At 55.1% G+C, this 19737-nt stretch overlaps 1 protein-coding gene across 1 annotated transcript in view; it reads left to right on the top strand.

Moving 5' to 3' along the window:
• BANP (BTG3 associated nuclear protein) overlaps positions 1 to 19737 on the top strand; it is a 469223-nt gene that overhangs the window by 224833 nt on the left and 224653 nt on the right. The window contains exon 7 of the mRNA XM_075326225.1: positions 4949 to 5188. Coding sequence (XP_075182340.1) covers positions 4949 to 5188 — 240 coding nt within the window. The remainder of the gene's footprint in view (positions 1 to 4948; positions 5189 to 19737) is intronic.

Here is a 19737-nt window from a genome sequence, read left to right as displayed (position 1 = left end):
GGTGATGTGTACCAGCAGGAGGTTCCTGAGGAGACGCATACCAGCGGGAGGTTCCTGAGGAGATGTGTACCAGTGGGAAGTTCCTGAATAGACGCGTGCCAGTGGGAGGTTCCTTAGAAGATGCATACCAGCGGAAGGTTACTGAAGAGATACGTACCAGCGGGAGGTTCCTGAGGAGATGTGTACCAGTGGGAGGTTCCTGTGGAGATGTGTACCAGTGGGAGGTTCCTGTGGAGATGTGTACCAGTGGGAGGTTCCTTAGAAGATGCATACCAGCGGAAGGTTACTGAAGAGATACGTACCAGCGGGAGGTTCCTGGGGAGACGTGTTCCAGCGGAGCGGGAGGTTCCAGGGGAGACGCGTTCCAGCGGTTGGTTCCAGGGGAGACGCGTTCCAGTGGGAGGTTCCAGGGGAGACGCGTTCCAGCGGGAGGTTCCAGGGGAGACGCGTTCCAGCGGGAGGTTTCTGGGGAGACGCATACCAGCAGGAGGTTCCTGAGGCGATGTGTACCAGTGGGAGGTTCCTGAGGAGACGCGTACTAGCGGGAGGTTCTTGAGGAGACGCATACCAGCAGGAGGTTCCTGAGGAGACGCATACCAGCGGGAGGTTCCTGAGGAGACGCATACCAGCAGGAGGTTCCTGAGGCGATGTGTACCAGTGGGAGGTTCCTGAGGAGACGCGTACATGCGAGAGGTTCCTGAAGAAATACATACCAGCGGGAGGTTCCTGAGGATACACGTACCAGCGGGAGGTTTCTGAGGAGACGCGTACCAGCGGGAGGATCCTGAGGAGATGCGTACCAGTGGGAGGTTACTGAATAGCTATGTACCAGCAGGAGGTTCCAGGGGGAGACGCATACCAGAGGGAGGTTTATGGGGAGACACGTACCAGCAGGGAGGTTCCTGGAGAGACACGTATCAGCGGGAGTTTCCTGGGGAGAAACGTACCAGCGGAGGTTCCTGGGGAGACGCGTACCAGTGGGAGGTTTATGGGGAGACATGTACCAGCAGGAGGTTCCTGTGGAGTCCCTGGGGAGACATGTACCAGCAGGAGGTTCCTGAGGAGACATGTACCAGCAGGAGGTTCCTGTGGAGTCCCTGGGGAGACATGTACCAGCAGGAGGTTCCTGTGGAGTCCCTATGGAGACATGTACCAGGGGGAGGTTTCTGGGGAGACATGTACCAGCAGGAGGTTCCTGTGGAGTCCCTATGGAGACATGTACCAGCAGGAGGTTCCTGTGGAGTCCCTATGGAGACATGTACCAGCAGGAGGTTCCTGTGGAGTCCCTGGGGAGACATGTACCAGCAGGAGGTTCCTGAGGAGACATGTACCAGCAGGAGGTTCCTGTGGAGTCCCTGGGGAGACATGTACCAGCAGGAGGTTCCTGAGGAGACATGTACCAGCAGGAGGTTCCTGTGGAGTCCCTGGGGAGACATGTACCAGCAGGAGGTTCCTGTGGAGTCCCTATGGAGACATGTACCAGGGGGAGGTTTCTGGGGAGACATGTACCAGCAGGAGGTTCCTGTGGAGTCCCTATGGAGACATGTACCAGCAGGAGGTTCCTGTGGAGTCCCTATGGAGACATGTACCAGCAGGAGGTTCCTGTGGAGTCCCTATGGAGACATGTACCAGCAGGAGGTTCCTGTGGAGTCCCTATGGAGACATGTACCAGCAGGAGGTTCCTGTGGAGTCCCTGGGGAGACATGTACCAGCAGGAGGTTCCTGAGGAGACATGTACCAGCAGGAGGTTCCTGTGGAGTCCCTGGGGAGACATGTACCAGCAGGAGGTTCCTGTGGAGTCCCTATGGAGACATGTACCAGGGGGAGGTTTCTGGGGAGACATGTACCAGCAGGAGGTTCCTGTGGAGTCCCTATGGAGACATGTACCAGCAGGAGGTTCCTGTGGAGTCCCTATGGAGACATGTACCAGCAGGAGGTTCCTGTGGAGTCCCTGGGGAGACATGTACCAGCAGGAGGTTCCTGAGGAGACATGTACCAGCAGGAGGTTCCTGTGGAGTCCCTGGGGAGACATGTACCAGCAGGAGGTTCCTGAGGAGACATGTACCAGCAGGAGGTTCCTGTGGAGTCCCTGGGGAGACATGTACCAGCAGGAGGTTCCTGAGGAGACATGTACCAGCAGGAGGTTCCTGTGGAGTCCCTGGGGAGACATGTACCAGCAGGAGGTTCCTGTGGAGTCCCTATGGAGACATGTACCAGGGGGAGGTTTCTGTGGAGTCCCTGGGGAGACATGTACCAGCAGGAGGTTCCTGAGGAGACATGTACCAGCAGGAGGTTCCTGTGGAGTCCCTATGGAGACATGTACCAGCAGGAGGTTCCTGTGGAGTCCCTGGGGAGACATGTACCAGCAGGAGGTTCCTGAGGAGACATGTACCAGCAGGAGGTTCCTGTGGAGTCCCTATGGAGACATGTACCAGCAGGAGGTTCCTGAGGAGACATGTACCAGCAGGAGGTTCCTGAGGAGACATGTACCAGCAGGAGGTTCCTGTGGAGTCCCTATGGAGACATGTACCAGCAGGAGGTTCCTGAGGAGACATGTACCAGCAGGAGGTTCCTGTGGAGTCCCTATGGAGACATGTACCAGCGGGGAGGTTCCTGCGGAGTCTCTGGGGAGACACGTGCCAGCGGAAGGTTCCTGGGGAGACATGTACCAGCAGGAGGTTCCTGAGGAGACATGTACCAGCAGGATATAGTAGGTGGCTGTTGACAAGTCTCCGGCATGGCTTATCAGTCTGCTGTCGTCGGGCGCCTGCTCCTTGCATCCTCTGTACTCCCGGCCTCCCTCCTGGGGATAGCAGTGAAGCCTGTTGTACAAGCTCTGATTTTCCGGCTCTGCTTTATGTTACCCTTGATTGGCTCCAGTAGAATGAATAGCACTTGGTTTTCTGAATGACCAGCGTAGATCACTGCTGCACTTTCCCTCTCATTTCATATGTCAAGATACAAGAACGTTTGACGTTTCCGCTTCGTGTCCATTATTTGCTTTTCCGGTGGGAACCCCGATCCTGTCATCCTGACATTGATCACTGTGAATCCCAATGTTACGAAAAGGACGTTGTAATCTTTGCAGATTTTTTGCACAGACGCAAGTGTCCTCCAGAGGGCACCACTGAGCACTGGGAGCATCGGCTCCCCCTATCTGCAGCTGTAGACATTGCTGCGCTCATCTCCGCAGCTTGGTGCTCAGATCTGTGCAGCGATTGGTCTAGTCTGACCGGATTCATCCATTTCATTAATGCTGCAGAACCTCGAATTTGCAGTCTCTGCGCCCCGTATGTCTAGAGTCTGTGTGTGTGCAGGGCGGTGGCCGGTGTATCCGTCTGGTGACAGTAGTATACAAGGCCACATATCTGATGGTTCACATCGGGAAGCCTGGTGCTGCAGTTTCCTGGGAGCCGCTGTGGACCGGCCTCATATATAATGTTCTGTATATAACGAGCCTCCGCCATATGCACTTGGTTATCTCTGTTTATTGGTGCGACATGAACATGAGCAAAAGACAGTTCCACAATGGCTGACTCCGCCTGTTCTCCCCGATTGTGGCACCAACAGCCATTCACAACTGCTGCCGCTAAGTCGGAAAGTTCCATCACTCACCTACCACGATTGTGTGGCTCCTAAGCGATGATGATGGTGGTCCCAACGGAAAGCCCCTCGCTGTTGTAACATCACAGCAGTATTATATGTACGGGGGACCGCATAATTATATGTATGGGGGACCGCATAGTTATATGTAAGGGGGACCGCATAGTTATACAGTATGTACGGGGAACCGCATAGTTATACAGTATGTACGGGGACCACATAGTTATATGTATGGGGGACCGCATAGTTATATGTATGGGGGAGCCGCATAGTTATATGTATGGGGGGGCCGCATAGTTATATGTATGGGGGGGGGCCGCATAGTTATATGTACGGGGGGGCCGCATAGTTATATGTATGGGGGGGGGCCGCATAGTTATATGTATGGGGGGGGGCCGCATAGTTATATGTATGGGGGGGGCCGCATAGTTATATGTATGGGGGGGCCGCATAGTTATATGTACGGAGGGGCCGCATAGTTATATGTACGGGGGGGGCCGCATAGTTATATGTATGGGGGGGGGGGGGCCGCATAGTTATATGTACGGGGGGGGCCGCATAGTTATATGTATGAGGGGGGCCGCATAGTTATATGTACGTGGGACCGCATAGTTATATGTACGTGGGACCGCATAGTTATATGTACGGGGGGCCGCATTGTTATATTTACGGGGGCCGCATAGTTATATGTACGGGGGGACCGCATAGTTATATGTATGGGGTACCGCTTAGTTATATGTATGGGGGACCGCTTAGTTATATGTATGGGGGACTGTATAGTTATATGTACAGGGGACCGCATAGTTATATGTATGGGGGACTGCATAGTTATATGTAAGGGGGGCCACATAGTTATACAGTATATATGGGGGGCCGCATAGTTATATGTATGGGGGACCGCATAGTTATATGTACGAGGGACCGCATAGTTATATGTATGGGGGACCGCTTAGTTATATGTACGGGGGACCGCTTAGTTATATGTATGGGGGGCCACATAGTTACATGTATGGGGGACCGCATAGTTGTATATATGGGGGACCGCATAGTTATATGTATGGGGGGGCCACATAGTTATATGTATGGGGGACCGCATAGTTATATATATGGGGGACCGCATAGTTATATGTATGGGGGACCGCATAGTTATATGTATGGGGGGCCCGCACTGTTATATGTACGGGGGGGCCGCACTGTAAAATCACCGTGTTGCTTCTGGGCAGCGCTGTTCTCGTGGGTCAGTCATGTTTTCTGGGGTCTGAGATATTAACCCTTGTGATGTTGCACACGTGCTGGATATTTGCTAAGCATTTCTGACAAGTTTGATGTTGTTTTCTTATTTTAGAGGATTTCCCAAACGGCACGTGGCTCGGAGATGAGAGTAATGCGGAGATGCGTGTGAGGTGCCCGGTCACAGCCGCCGACATGCTGCACATCAGCACCAACTGCCGGACCGCCGAGAAGATGGCGCTGACGCTGCTCGACTACTTGTTTCATCGCGAGGTGCAAGCGGTGTCCAACCTGTCAGGACAAGGGAAGCACGGGAAGAAGCAGCTGGACCCACTGATGATTTATGGCATCCGCTGTGAGTACCTCCTTACCATTCTGCACCTCGTACATGTCAACATTGTATTATTGCTTGTCATGAGCGTCATCTGCTCAAAAATGGCCAACGTGTCCTTTGGGGTGATTTTTTGAGAAAGTATTTAGTCCCTTGTAAGATTTTAACACTTTCTTGTGGATGTAAAGTGATGAAGTGATGACCAAACTCGGCTCGGACAAGGCCAGAAATGGCGCTCTAGCATTCACCGCGAGGGCAGATCAAGAAGTAGGGATAAGTCCAGAAATGGCGCTCTGGCGTTCACAGCGAGGGCAGATCAAGAAGCAGGGACAAGGCCAGAAATGACGCTCTGGTGTTCTCCGCGAGGGCAGATCAAGAAGCAGGGATAAGTCCAGAAATGGCGCTCTGGTGTTCCCCGCGAGGGCAAATCAAGAAGCAGGGACAAGGCCAGAAATGGCGTTCCGGCGTTCACCCCGATGGCAGATCAAGAAGTCGGGACAAGGCCAAAAATGGCGCTCTGGCATTCATCGCGAGGGCAGATCAAGAAGCAGGGACAAGGCCGGAATGGTGCTCCGGCATTCACTGCGAGGGCAGATTAAGAAGCAGGGACAAGACAAGAAATAGCTCTCTGGTATTTACCTTGAGGGCAGATCAAGAAGCAGGGACAAGGCCAGAAATGGTGCTCTGGCAGTCACTGTGAGGACAGATTAAGAAGTAGAGACAAGGCCAGAAATGGCGCTCTGGTGTTCCCCGCGAGGGCAAATCAAGAAGCAGGGACAAGGCCAGAAATGGCGCTCTGGTGTTCCCCGCGAGGGCAAATCAAGAAGCAGGGACAAGGCCAGAAATGGCGCTCTGGCGTTCACAGCGAGGGCAAATCAAGAAGCTGGGACAAGGCCAGAAATGGCGCTCTGGCAGTCACTGTGAGGACAGATTAAGAAGCAGGGACAAGACAAGAAATAGCGCTCTGGTATTTACCTTGAGGGCAGATCAAGAAGCAGGGACAAGGCCAGAAATGGCGCTCTGGCAGTCACTGTGAGGACAGATTAAGAAGTAGAGACAAGGCCAGAAATGGCGCTCTGGTGTTCCCCGCGAGGGCAGATCAAGAAGCAGGGACAAGGCCAGAAATGGTGCTCTGGCAGTCACTGTGAGGACAGATTAAGAAGTTGAGACAAGGCCAGAAATGGCGCTCTGGTGTTCCCCGCGAGGGCAAATCAAGAAGCAGGGACAAGGCCAGAAATGGTGCTCTGGCGTTCACCGCGAGGGCAGATTAAGAAGTAGAGACAAGGCCAGAAATGGTGCTCTGGTGTTCCCCGCGAGGGCAAATCAAGAAGCAGGGACAAGGCCAGAAATGGCGCTCTGGCGTTCACCGCGAGGGCAGATTAAGAAGTAGAGACAAGGCCAGAAATGGTGTTCCCCGCGAGGGCAAATCAAGAAGCAGGGACAAGGCCAGAAATGGCGCTCTGGCGTTCACTGCGAGGGCAGATTAAGAAGTAGAGACAAGGCCAGAAATGGCGCTCTGGCGTTCACCGCGAGGGCAGATTAAGAAGTAGAGACAAGGCCAGAAATGGCGCTCTGGCGTTCACCGCGAGGGCAAATCAAGAAGCAGGGACAAGGCCAGAAATGGCGCTCTCGCGTTCACCGCGAGGGCAAATCAAGAAGCAGGGACAAGGCCAGAAATGGCGCTCTGGCGTTCACCGCGAGGGCAAATCAAGAAGCAGGGACAAGTCCAGAAATGGCGCTCTGGCGTTCACCGCGAGGGCTAATCAAGAAGTAGAGACAAGGCCAGAAATGGTGCTCTGGCAGTCACCGCGAGGGCAGATTAAGAAGTAGAGACAAGGCCAGAAATGGCGCTCTGGCAGTCACCGCGAGGGCAGATCAAGAAGCAGGGACAAGGCCAGAAATGGCGCTCTGGCGTTCACCGCGAGGGCAAATCAAGAAGCAGGGACAAGGCCAGAAATGGCGCTCTGGCGTTCACCGCGAGGGCAAATCAAGAAGCAGGGACAAGGCCAGAAATGGCGCTCTGGCGTTCACCGCGAGGGCAAATCAAGAAGTAGAGACAAGGCCAGAAATGGCGCTCTGGCAGTCACCGCGAGGGCAGATTAAGAAGTAGAGACAAGGCCAGAAATGGTGCTCTGGCAGTCACCGCGAGGGCAGATTAAGAAGTAGAGACAAGGCCAGAAATGGCGCTCTGGCAGTCACCGCGAGGGCAGATCAAGAAGCAGGGACAAGGCTGGAATGGGACCTCTGAAACAACGTCCCTTTAGTACATTTAACCCCTTAACGCCGGCTCGTTAGGTTCTTTCCTCGGGGCTTGTCTGTGCATTTTCCCAGATTGTTCTAATAACCTCAGATTTTACCCCAGAGCCGTTTCCTATTGTGAATGCAGTGAATCCTCCGCACAATGGAGGGCCGTTGTGTGTAACATCTGGAGCTTTATGCGTCCTGTCATGTGCAGAAGCCGGATCACACGGGACACCGATGATGGACGCCGGCCAAGTAGCTCTTCATGTTGAGCAGCGGATTTACCTTGACAGCTCGTGTCTTTCTGAAAACCGCACCCGCCTGTGTAACGTGAATCCAGGAATCGCTCTGTTACCGGCACTCGTTAATGGGCAGAAGTATAAGCGTCCGTGCCTATAGGACGCGCTGCTCCACGGCCTGTGTGGGAGTCAGCTCAGGTCAGGGTCCCGGGGTCTTGCCCCGCGCCTCTGTCTATTCTCAGTTTAGGGCTCTGGGGCTTTTAGTGGGTTGATAGTTGGACGAGGCTTAATCCACGAGGAAGGGTCCCAACCTCCATAGTCCATGACTAATGACTTCCCACCCAGATGGAAGCACACGCGGCCTCTTCATCCTGACTGGAGACCTCTTTAAGGAGCCATAAGTATTTCCTGTAAATAAATCCCACTTAAAGGCACAGCTCCCCCGGCTGCCTTTCTGTCAGGGGGTTTGTTGCGCAGGATTAGACGATTTTCTTGCTCCAGTTGTTTTTGTATAAAGCCAAAGAAAACAATATGGAACAGCGAAAATAAGCAATTAGTATATTGGCGTTTGCAATCTGCAGGTAATCAGCCGTGGGTCTTATGAAGGGTTTATTTCTTTCCCGTTTTCTTCCACTCTACCCAGTACACTGGATACCGGATACCCCATGTAATGTGTCAGGCCGGGGCTCCACCGCCACTGCGAGGTGTGGGACAATCCAGCCGGACAATGGCCGAGCACATTATCATTTCATCTTTATTAACAATCAACTTCATTAATAGGGCTTTCCCACCAACAGGCTGCAGAAGAGTATACAGACATTTCAGCAGGGGATCACAGGTGATGTCACAGCTCACTTCCTCCTCCTGTTCAATGATTGATAACACCTCTATGTACAGTAGATAGCAAATGATCCACCATTCACAATAGGTGATGTCACAGCTCACTTCCTCCTCCTGTACATTGACTGATAACATCTCTATATACAGTAGATAGCAAATGATCCACCATTCACAATAGGTGATGTCACAGCTCACTTCCTCCTCCTGTACAATGACTGATAACATCTCTATATACAGTAGATAGCAAATGATCCACCATTCACAATAGGTGATGTCACAGCTCACTTCCTCCTCCTGTACAATGACTGATAACATCTCTATATACAGTAGATAGCAAATGATCCACCATTCACAATAGGTGATGTCACAGCTCACTTCCTCCTCCTGTACAATGACTGATAACATCTCTATATACAGTAGATAGCAAATGATCCACCATTCACAATAGGTGATGTCACAGCTCACCTCCTCCTTCTGTACAGTGACTGATAACATCTCTATATACAGTAGATAGCAAATGGTCCACCATTCACAATAGGTGATGTCACAGCTCACCTCCTCCTGTACAATCATTGATAATACCTCTATTTACAGTAGAAAACACAGGATCCACCAGTTACAATAGGTCATGTCAGACCTCACCTCCTCCTCCTTCATGAACAATGATCGATACAATACAGTAGATAATACAGGATTCAACATTCACAATATGTGATGTCACAGCTCACCTCCTCCCCCTCCTGCATAATGACTGATACATCTATATACAGCTGATAACAAGGGATCCACCATTCACAATATGTGATATCACAGCTCACCTCCTCTTCCTCCCTGCAGTATGACCTCTGCACAGGTCACAGAGCATAATCACAACACTCTCCCATAGAAGTCATGAGCAGTGTCCTCAGACTACCGGTGGATCCATATAAAATATATCTAAATCCTGCTAACTGTAGATCAGCCGCCTCCATACACACAACTAAACAATAGGATAAAGAGTTGCACACCAGTCACAATGTCATAGTCCATTGTATTTTTCAGTCTAGTATTCCTATAGCAGTTCTGCTTTTCATTATTCCCCTATACATTGTGACTGGTGTGCAACTCTTTATCCTATTGTTTAGTTGTATATTTTTGAGTCTTGCACCCTGTTCACACCATTGGTGTTCCAGACATTCATTCTTTAGTTAGCCTCCATACACACAGACAGTCCGGGCCGTAATGCCGAGGTCCGATTGTCCGTCCAGCGTTCATCCCCTGTGAATAACCTGTATGCTGTATACTGATACACGGATGATGTAAGATCACTGATTCTGCAGACTGTAATTACACGGGTTGATTACTTTTCCGGGATCTGCCCTGTCTCGATGTCTGTGTCCCTTTAAATGCGGTCCTGCATGACAGCGTGCTGTGCCTCCAGCTCTCGCTCACCCAAATGTTTCCATTGCTCGTCTGTTTTACGAGTGTTCATTAACGCGGCCCCAGAAACGTCTCTACCAGCGATGGGAGGATGTGGCTTTTACGATGCTTGGAATAGTCATATGGACAGACAGAAATGTAAAAAATGTGCTGTTTTTTTTTCCTTCCTGTATAAAATGTACATTAATGTGGAGATTCACTGATCCCAATTCCATCGTGATGAGCACAAGCTTCTATCAGATCCGCCAGGCTTGGTAGGAGAGAATGCCGAGGTGCGGATGTGTCCATTCCTGGGGTCTTCTATCCGACCCGCCTCCGTGTCTGCACCTAGAATCCCACTACTGCCGCGTCCGCACGAGCCGCCTCCGTGTGTGCACCTAGAATCCCACCACTGCCGCGTCCGCACGAGCCGCCTCCGTGTGTGCACCTAGAATCCCACCACTGCCGCGTCCGCACGAGCCGCCTCCGTGTCTGCACCTAGAATCCCACCACTGCCGCGTCCGCACGAGCCGCCTCCGTGTGTGCACCTAGAATCCCACCACTGCCGTGTCCACACGAGCTGCCTCCATGTGTGCACCTAGAATCCCACCACTGCCGTGTCCACACGAGCCGCCTCCGTGTGTGCACCTAGAATCCCACCACTGCCGTGTCCGCACGAGCCGCCTCCATGTGTGCACCTAGAATCCCACCACTGCCGTGTCCGCACGAGCCGCCTCCATGTGTGCACCTAGAATCCCACCACTGCCGTGTCCGCACGAGCCGCCTCCGTGTCTGCACCTAGAATCCCACCACCGCCGTGTCCGCACGAGACGTCTCCGTGTGTGCACCTAGAATCCCACCACTGCCGTCTCCGCACGAGCCGCCTCCGTGTCTGCACCTAGAATCCCACCACTGCCGTGTCCGCACGAGCCGCCTCCGTGTCTGCACCTAGAATCCCACCACCGCCGTGTCCGCACGAGACGTCTCCGTGTCTGCACCTAGAATCCCACCACTGCCGTGTCCGCACGAGCCACCTCCGTGTCTGCACCTAGAATCCCACCACTGCCGTGTCCACACGAGCCGCCTCCGTGTCTGCACCTAGAATCCCACCACTGCCGTGTCCACACGAGCCGCCTCCGTGTCTGCACCTAGAATCCCACCACTGCCGTGTCCTCACGAGCCGCCTCCATGTCTGCACCTAGAATCCCACCACTGCCGTGTCCGCACGAGCCGCCTCCATGTGTGCACCTAGAATCCCACCACTGCCGTGTCCGCACGAGCCGCCTCCGTGTCTGCACCTAGAATCCCACCACTGCTGTGTCTGCACGAGCCGCCTCCGTGTCTGCACCTAGAATCCCACCACTGCCGTGTCCGCACGAGCCGCCTCCATGTGTGCACCTAGAATCCCACCACTGCCGTGTCCGCACGAGCCGCCTCCATGTGTGCACCTAGAATCCCACCACCGCCGTGTCCGCACGAGACGTCTCCGTGTGTGCACCTAGAATCCCACCACTGCCGTCTCCGCACGAGCCGCCTCCGTGTCTGCACCTAGAATCCCACCACTGCCGTGTCCGCACGAGCCGCCTCCGTGTCTGCACCTAGAATCCCACCACTGCCGTGTCCGCACGAGCCACCTCCGTGTCTGCACCTAGAATCCCACCACTGCCGTGTCCGCACGAGCCGCCTCCGTGTCTGCACCTAGAATCCCACCACTGCCGTGTCCACACGATCCGCCTCCGTGTCTGCACCTAGAATCCCACCACTGCCGTGTCCACACGAGCCGCCTCCGTGTCTGCACCTAGAATCCCACCACTGCCGTGTCCGCACGAGCCGCCTCCGTGTCTGCACCTAGAATCCCACCACTGCCGTGTCCGCACGAGCCGCCTCCGTGTCTGCACCTAGAATCCCACCACTGCCGTGTCCGCACGAGCCACCTCCGTGTCTGCACCTAGAATCCCACCACTGCCGTGTCCGCACGAGCCGCCTCCGTGTCTGCACCTAGAATCCCACCACTGCCGTGTCCGCACGAGCCGCCTCCGTGTCTGCACCTAGAATCCCACCACTGCCGTGTCCGCACGAGCCGCCTCCGTGTGTGCACCTAGAATCCCACCACTGCCGTGTCCGCACGAGCCACCTCCGTGTCTGCACCTAGAATCCCACCACTGCCGTGTCCGCACGAGCCGCCTCCGTGTCTGCACCTAGAATCCCACCACTGCCGTGTCCACACGAGCCGCCTCCGTGTCTGCACCTAGAATCCCACCACTGCCGTGTCCACACGAGCCGCCTCCGTGTCTGCACCTAGAATCCCACCACTGCCGTGTCCGCACGAGCCGCCTCCGTGTCTGCACCTAGAATCCCACCACTGCCGTGTCCGCACGAGCCGCCTCCGTGTCTGCACCTAGAATCCCACCACTGCCGTGTCCGCACGAGCCACCTCCGTGTCTGCACCTAGAATCCCACCACTGCCGTGTCCGCACGAGCCGCCTCCGTGTCTGCACCTAGAATCCCACCACTGCCGTGTCCACACGAGCCGCCTCCGTGTCTGCACCTAGAATCCCACCACTGCCGTGTCCACACGAGCCGCCTCCGTGTCTGCACCTAGAATCCCACCACTGCCGTGTCCGCACGAGCCGCCTCCATGTGTGCACCTAGAATCCCACCACTGCCGTGTCCGCACGAGCCGCCTCCGTGTCTGCACCTAGAATCCCACCACTGCCGTGTCCACACGAGCCGCCTCCGTGTCTGCACCTAGAATCCCACCACTGCCGTGTCCACACGAGCCGCCTCCGTGTCTGCACCTAGAATCCCACCACTGCCGTGTTCACACGAGCCGCCTCCGTGTCTGCACCTAGAATCCCACCACTGCTGTGTCCGCACGAGCCGCCTCCGTGTCTGCACCTAGAATCCCACCACTGCCGTGTCCGCACGAGCCGCCTCCGTGTCTGCACCTGGAATCCCACCACTGCCGTGTTCACACGAGCCGCCTCCGTGTCTGCACCTAGAATCCCACCACTGCCGTGTCCGCACGAGCCGCCTCCGTGTCTGCACCTAGAATCCCACCACTGCCGTGTCCGCACGAGCCGCCTCCGTGTCTGCACCTAGAATCCCACCACTGCCGTGTCCGCACGAGCCACCTCCGTGTCTGCACCTAGAATCCCACCACTGCCGTGTCCACACGAGCCGCCTCCGTGTCTGCACCTAGAATCCCACCACTGCCGTGTCCGCACGAGCCGCCTCCGTGTCTGCACCTAGAATCCCACCACTGCCGTGTCCGCACGAGCCGCCTCCGTGTCTGCACCTAGAATCCCACCACTGCCGTGTCCGCACGAGCCACCTCCGTGTCTGCACCTAGAATCCCACCACTGCCGTGTCCACACGAGCCGCCTCCGTGTCTGCACCTAGAATCCCACCACTGCCGTGTCCGCACGAGCCGCCTCCGTGTGTGCACCTAGAATCCCACCACTGCCGTGTCCGCACGAGCCGCCTCCGTGTCTGCACCTAGAATCCCACCACTGCCGTGTCCGCACGAGCCGCCTCCGTGTCTGCACCTAGAATCCCACCACTGCCGTGTCCGCACGAGACGTCTCAGTAGCTAATAAAAACACTTTGCTATAAGTTCACTTTGCTGTGCTGCAGCGTCCGGAAAATCCTGAGGAGGCAAAAATGGAAACGAGCTGCGAGGGATAAAAAGACCGCAGACAACTCCCGACACCACAAACGCACCGATACCTAATACATATCCCGGAATCCAAGCACCCGACATTGTATCTGCATTGTTTTATGCCGTGAAGGAGTGTAATGGGTCTGATGTGTTAGCAGGACTGGGGGGCAATAAAGGGGTTATTCATATGTGCACGAACGTGTTGGGGGATCAGTGTCCGGACCCCACTATTAACAGGAGAACTACTCACAAATGGACAGCCCCTTATATTAATGGCCGACTGGTAATCCTAACGTACGTCTGGAGCTAATGGAGCAACTGTCAAGCGACCGCTGCTTTGTTGCCACCTCCCACATGACTTCAGTAATACTTGTAACCATTCATTTCTTTAGGACCTCTCAATTTTGATTCATAAAAAGTGTGGCTTTGCAGCACGTTTCACCCTGCAATGATATCTACAATCCGACGTGGTCTCCATATTATGAATGTACCATATTTTTTGCCTTATAATATGCACTTTTACTCCAAAAAATTTGGGAGGAAAATGAGGGGTGCATCTTAAAATCCGAATATAGCTTACAGGGAGGTGGAAAATTGGCGAGGGGCAGTGAGGGCAGCCGGCTGGCTGCTTCTCTGTGCTGGCGGCCGGCCGGCTGCTTCTCAGCGTTGGTGGCCGGCCGGCTGCTTCTCTGTGCGGACGGCCGGCCGGCTGCTTCTCAGCGTTGGTGGCCGGCTGGCGGATGTCTGTGCTGGCGGATGTCTGTACAAGATGCGGTGGCAGTGTGGAGCAGGATGGTGTGGCCGTTGTCCCGTATGCTCTGGCTTCAAATGATGGCGCCCGAAGTTGGTGCATACACAGATGGAGGTCTTGGCTCAAGATCTTGTCGTTGAGCTGGGAGCTCAATCTGCGCATGTGCCACTCCGAGCGTCATTTCTTTGAAGCCCGCACTGCCGACAGGGCATCTGGGACACCCGCCGTGCTAGCCTGCTCCACTCAGCCGGCACAGCTTCCGCTGCCAGCACGGCCCGACTGCTGCTCCAGCACAGCCCCTGCCTCCGGTGACTCCGCTCTACCACAGCTGCCCCAGCACAGCCTCCACCAGCACAGCCCCCACCAGCACCGCCCTTGCCTCCTGTAACTCCGTTCCACCACCGCTGCCCCAGTACAGCCCCCCCCAGCACCGCCCCTACCTTCTGTGACTCCGCTCCACCACCGCTGCCCCAGCACAGCCCCCCCAGCACCGCCCCTGCCTCTTGTGACTACGCTCCACCACCGCTGCCCCAGCACAGCCCCCACCAGCTCCGCCCCTACCTCCTGTGACTCCGCTCCACCACCGCTGCCCCAGCACAGCCACCACCAGTACTGCCCCCACCAGCACCGCCCCTACCTTCTGTGACTCCGCTCCACCACCGCTGCCCCAGTACAGCCCCCCCAGCACCGCCCCTGCCTCCTGTGACTACGCTCCACCACCGCTGCCCCAGCACAGCCACCACCAGCTCCGCCCCTACCTTCTGTGACTCCGCTCCACCACCGCTGCCCCAGCACAGCCCCCCCCCCCCCCCAGCACCGCCCCTGCCTCTTGTGACTACGCTCCACCACCGCTGCCCCAGCACAGCCCCCCCCCCAGCACCGCCCCTGCCTCTTGTGACTACGCTCCACCACCGCTGCCCCAGCACAGCCCCCACCAGCTCCGCCCCTACCTCCTGTGACTCCGCTCCACCACCGCTGCCCCAGCACAGCCACCACCAGCACCGCACCTGCCTCCTGTGACTCCGCTCCACCACCGCTGCCCCAGCACAGCCTCCACCAGCTCCGCCCCTACCTCCTGTGACTCCGCTCCACCACCGCTGCCCCAGCACAGCCACCACCAGCACCGCACCTGCCTCCTGTGACTCCGCTCCACCACCGCTGCCCCAGCACAGCCCCCACCAGCACCGCACCTGCCTCCTGTGACTCCGCTCCACCACCGCTGCCCCAGCACAGCCCCCACCAGCACCGCACCTGCCTCCTGTGACTCCGCTCCACCACCGCTGCCCCAGCACAGCCCCCACCAGCACCGCACCTGCCTCCTGTGACTCCGCTCCACCACCGCTGCCCCAGTACAGCCCCCACCAGCACCGCCCCGCCTCCTGTGACTCCGCTCCACCACCGCTGCCCCAGCATAGCCCCCCCCAGCACCGCCCCGCCTCCTGTGACTCCGCTCCACCACCGCTGCCCCAGCACAGCCCTCACCATTCACGGTTCTCCTACTGTAATATGCAGATGCCCCGTGTGAACGTACCCTTATAAAGTCACCTGGAGACGATTGTACCGATGACTGTGCATTAGTATGTGACCCTATGTGGGTATTTTCTCTCCTCAGTCTTGTAGGAATTCTGCAGAATGCTTTTTGCCTCTGGCAGGTTCTCAGTGCTCATCACCCATCGCAGGAGCTGCCATTACCAGGGCCGCGGGGCAGGAACATGTATTATCTGTGCATAAATTATATCATTAGCGGAACTTTATTCCTGGAAATCTAAAGTCTCAGTGATTATAACCTGATAAACCCAAGCAGAAAAAAAAATCCCCGACAAATGCTTCAGTCGTCCGCAACATGTTAGAGACGCGCGTTGCTGTTTTTCATTTTTATCTGTTCCTGGAAGTCGTCTGTGACAACCAGTCCGGCCGCCATTACTAAAGGCATTCTGCCAAAATAAGCCCCCCCAAGCTGAATAGTTACTCTCCATACCTAGTGTTGTCATTATATCACCCCGGGGCGGCATTTTATTATATTTCAGCACAGAATGTCACTGACATAAGATAAACACTGTTCAGATTGTTTTCTCAGAGCAGCCGTCTTCAGTCTACGTCGGGGCCTGTACATCACACCTGCACTTATTCCCAATCTCCCCTTCTCTACGGTTTTTGATTGGACGTGCTCCATTCTGCACATCATGAAACTATCGGGTGTGAGAGTCGTTCCATTATACTATTGGGGGGTGTGATGAGAGATACTGATTTGTGAACATCATGAATCATGGATATCCTCATACTGCAGCACCGATATGGAGAAGGACAGGTCGCCACCTCTAAATTATTATTTTGCGGCTCAGCATCAATTTCTAATTAAAGAGGGTGTTATTACTGAACCCTTCCACTCACACGGGGACAAACAAACCAGGGGACACATTGATCACAGGTCCCTGACCTTGTTTTGGCCCTGCCTGACCTCGGATTTTGGCACCCTAAAGTTACACCGTGAGGACACCACTCAGCGTCGGCTGACCCTGAGTGTCCTTAACTGCACCCTAAAACGCTATACTGAGTGTAATACAAAATACCAATAAACATAAAAGAAGTGTATACAGGGCTAAATAGGTGTTCACAAAGTCGTACAGAGAAGACGAAAGACACTGAAAGAAACCCAAAAAGCCTTAAAGACACTGAAAGAAACCCAAAAAGCCTTACGGGTTAAGTGGAACTCCTCCAAATCCCAAATGAAACAGAATGGGAGAATGCTGGGAAGGGAAACACACCAACAAACTGCCGGGAAAATCAAAAGTATCCTGAACTGAGGAGCTGGAACTCCAAACATCCATCAACCTAGGAAAACAGCCAGCACTGAAGGCATGTGCATGGTGAGTATAAACAGCCCCTATTAAGAAGTTATTGGGCAAACCAAGGGAGGAAGTGAAGACACCGGAGGGGAAGGCAAAGGAAAGACAAGAGAACTAACAGCAGTCGGACTGATACAGAATCTACTGCGGTCCTACACAACCAGAGGTCACCGGATCAAGCCCCGTAGTCAAGTCATGATAGAGGATAGCACTGTAGGCATGTGCATGGTGAGTATAAACAGCCACCTCCTAAGAAGTGATAGGGCAAACCAAGCGAGGAAGTGAACACACTGGAGGGGAAGGCAAAGGAAAGACAAGAGAACTAACAGCAATCGGACTGATACAGAATCTACTGCGGTCCAACGGCGAGGGAAAGCGACTACACAACCAGAGATCACCGGATTAAGCCCCGTAGTCGAGCCATTGATAGAGGATTTTTGATTGCATGTTGAATCCTTTTATTATTGTTATTAGCATAAAACAACATTTTGGGCGGCAGATGAGCACTGACAGCTGCTAACCAAAGAGACGCGATTTATTGTAAATTATCCGGCTCATCTGTTCCATGGAATAATGTTCTCCAATAAAGCGTGGACAGAAGTGTTTATTGCACCATTTGTCTCACAAGCAGAATTTCAGCAGGATATTTCCTCCGCCTCCGAGGCCTGCGCCGCATTAATACTTCTGTTCCCTCTATTCTAAGGCTGATGATTGAGTTGTGGATCCAGCCAGTTGGAAATGAAGTCTCCGTAATCTCCACCTGGTCCTGTACGTGGGATCCGACCGTCCTCCGATGCTGTGCATTAATGTCTATTGTCCGGTGTGTTTCCTAAGATCTCGTACACGCGGTGGATTCCAATATTACGAAGATTCGAAATCCACAAATCTGCAGCATTTCCACAACCAAATTCGCAGTCGTTCTTGCAGCTATACATTTGTTGATTTTCTGCAGCAGATGCAACAATTAGGAACATACCCATAAAATTCTGATCCCTCAGTGCCCAGATATAGTTGGCGCAGATAATCCAAAGACACCTGAGTTTACATTTTACTAAGCTCTATTAAAACTCGATTACTCGATACGCTCCTCTTCCGCCATCTTGCACCCCTGTGACCACCTCCTATACGCTCTTCTGTCCCCCATCCTGCACCCCTGTGACCACCTCCTATACGCTCGTCTGTCCCCCATCCTGCACCCCTGTGACCACCTCCTATACGCTCCTCTCCCGCCATCCTGCACCCCTGTGACCACCTTCTATATGCTCCTCTCCCGCCATCCTGCACCCCTGTGACCACCTCCTATACGCTCCTCTGTCCACCTCCTATACGCTCCTCTGTCCCCCATCCTGCACCCCTGTGACCACCTCCTATACGCTCCTCTCCCACTATCCTGCACCCCTGTGACCACCTCCTATACACTCCTCTCCCGCCATCCTGCACCCCTGTGACCACCTCCTATACGCTCCTCTCCCGCCATCCTGCACCCCTGTGACCACCTCCTATACACTCCTCTCCCGCCATCCTGCACCCCTGTGACCACCTTCTATACGCTCCTCTCCCGGCTTCCTGCACCCCTGTGACCACCTCCTATACGCTCCTCTCCCGCCATCCTGCACCCCTGTGACCACCTCCTATACACTCCTCTCCCGCCATCTTGCACCCCTGTGACCACCTCCTATATGCTCCTCTCCCGCCATCCTGCACCCCTGTGACCACCTCCTATACACTCCTCTCCCGCCATCTTGCACCCCTGTGACCACCTCCTATACGCTCCTCTCCCGCCATCCTGCACCCCTGTGACCACCTCCTATACGCTCCTCTCCCGCCATCCTGCACCCCTGTGACCACCTCCTATATGCTCCTCTCCCGCCATCCTGCACCCCTGTGACCACCTCCTATACACTCCTCTCCCGCCATCTTGCACCCCTGTGACCACCTCCTATACGCTCCTCTCCCGCCATCCTGCACCCCTGTGACCACCTCCTATACGCTCCTCTCCCGCCATCCTGCACCCGTGTGACCACCTCCTATACGCTCCTCTCCCGCCATCCTGCACCCCTGTGACCACCTCCTATATGCTCCTCTCCCGCCATCCTGCACCCCTGTGACCACCTCCTATACGCTCCTCTCCCGCCATCCTGCACCCCTGTGACCACCTCCTATATGCTCCTCTCCCGCCATCCTGCACCCCTGTGACCACCTCCTATACGCTCCTCTCCCGCCATCCTGCACCCCTGTGACCACCTTCTATACGCTCCTCTCCCGCCATCCTGCACCCCTGTGACCACCTTCTATACGCTCCTCTCCCGCCATCCTGCACCCCTGTGACCACCTCCTATACGCTCCTCTCCCGCCATCCTGCACCCCTGTGACCACCTCCTATACACTCCTCTCCCGCCATCTTGCACCCCTGTGACCACCTCCTATATGCTCCTCTCCCGCCATCCTGCACCCCTGTGACCACCTCCTATACGCTCCTCTCCCGCCATCCTGCACCCCTGTGACCACCTCCTATACGCTCCTCTCCCGCCATCCTGCACCCCTGTGACCATCTCCTATACGCTCCTCTGTCCCCCATCCGATGCTGAGCACACGTC

This window comes from Anomaloglossus baeobatrachus, chromosome 10, assembly GCF_048569485.1.
Source record: "Anomaloglossus baeobatrachus isolate aAnoBae1 chromosome 10, aAnoBae1.hap1, whole genome shotgun sequence".
Lineage (NCBI taxonomy): Eukaryota > Metazoa > Chordata > Amphibia > Anura > Aromobatidae > Anomaloglossus > Anomaloglossus baeobatrachus.
Note: the sequence above shows the minus strand (reverse complement) of the source record. Positions and strands in the feature narration are given on the sequence as shown.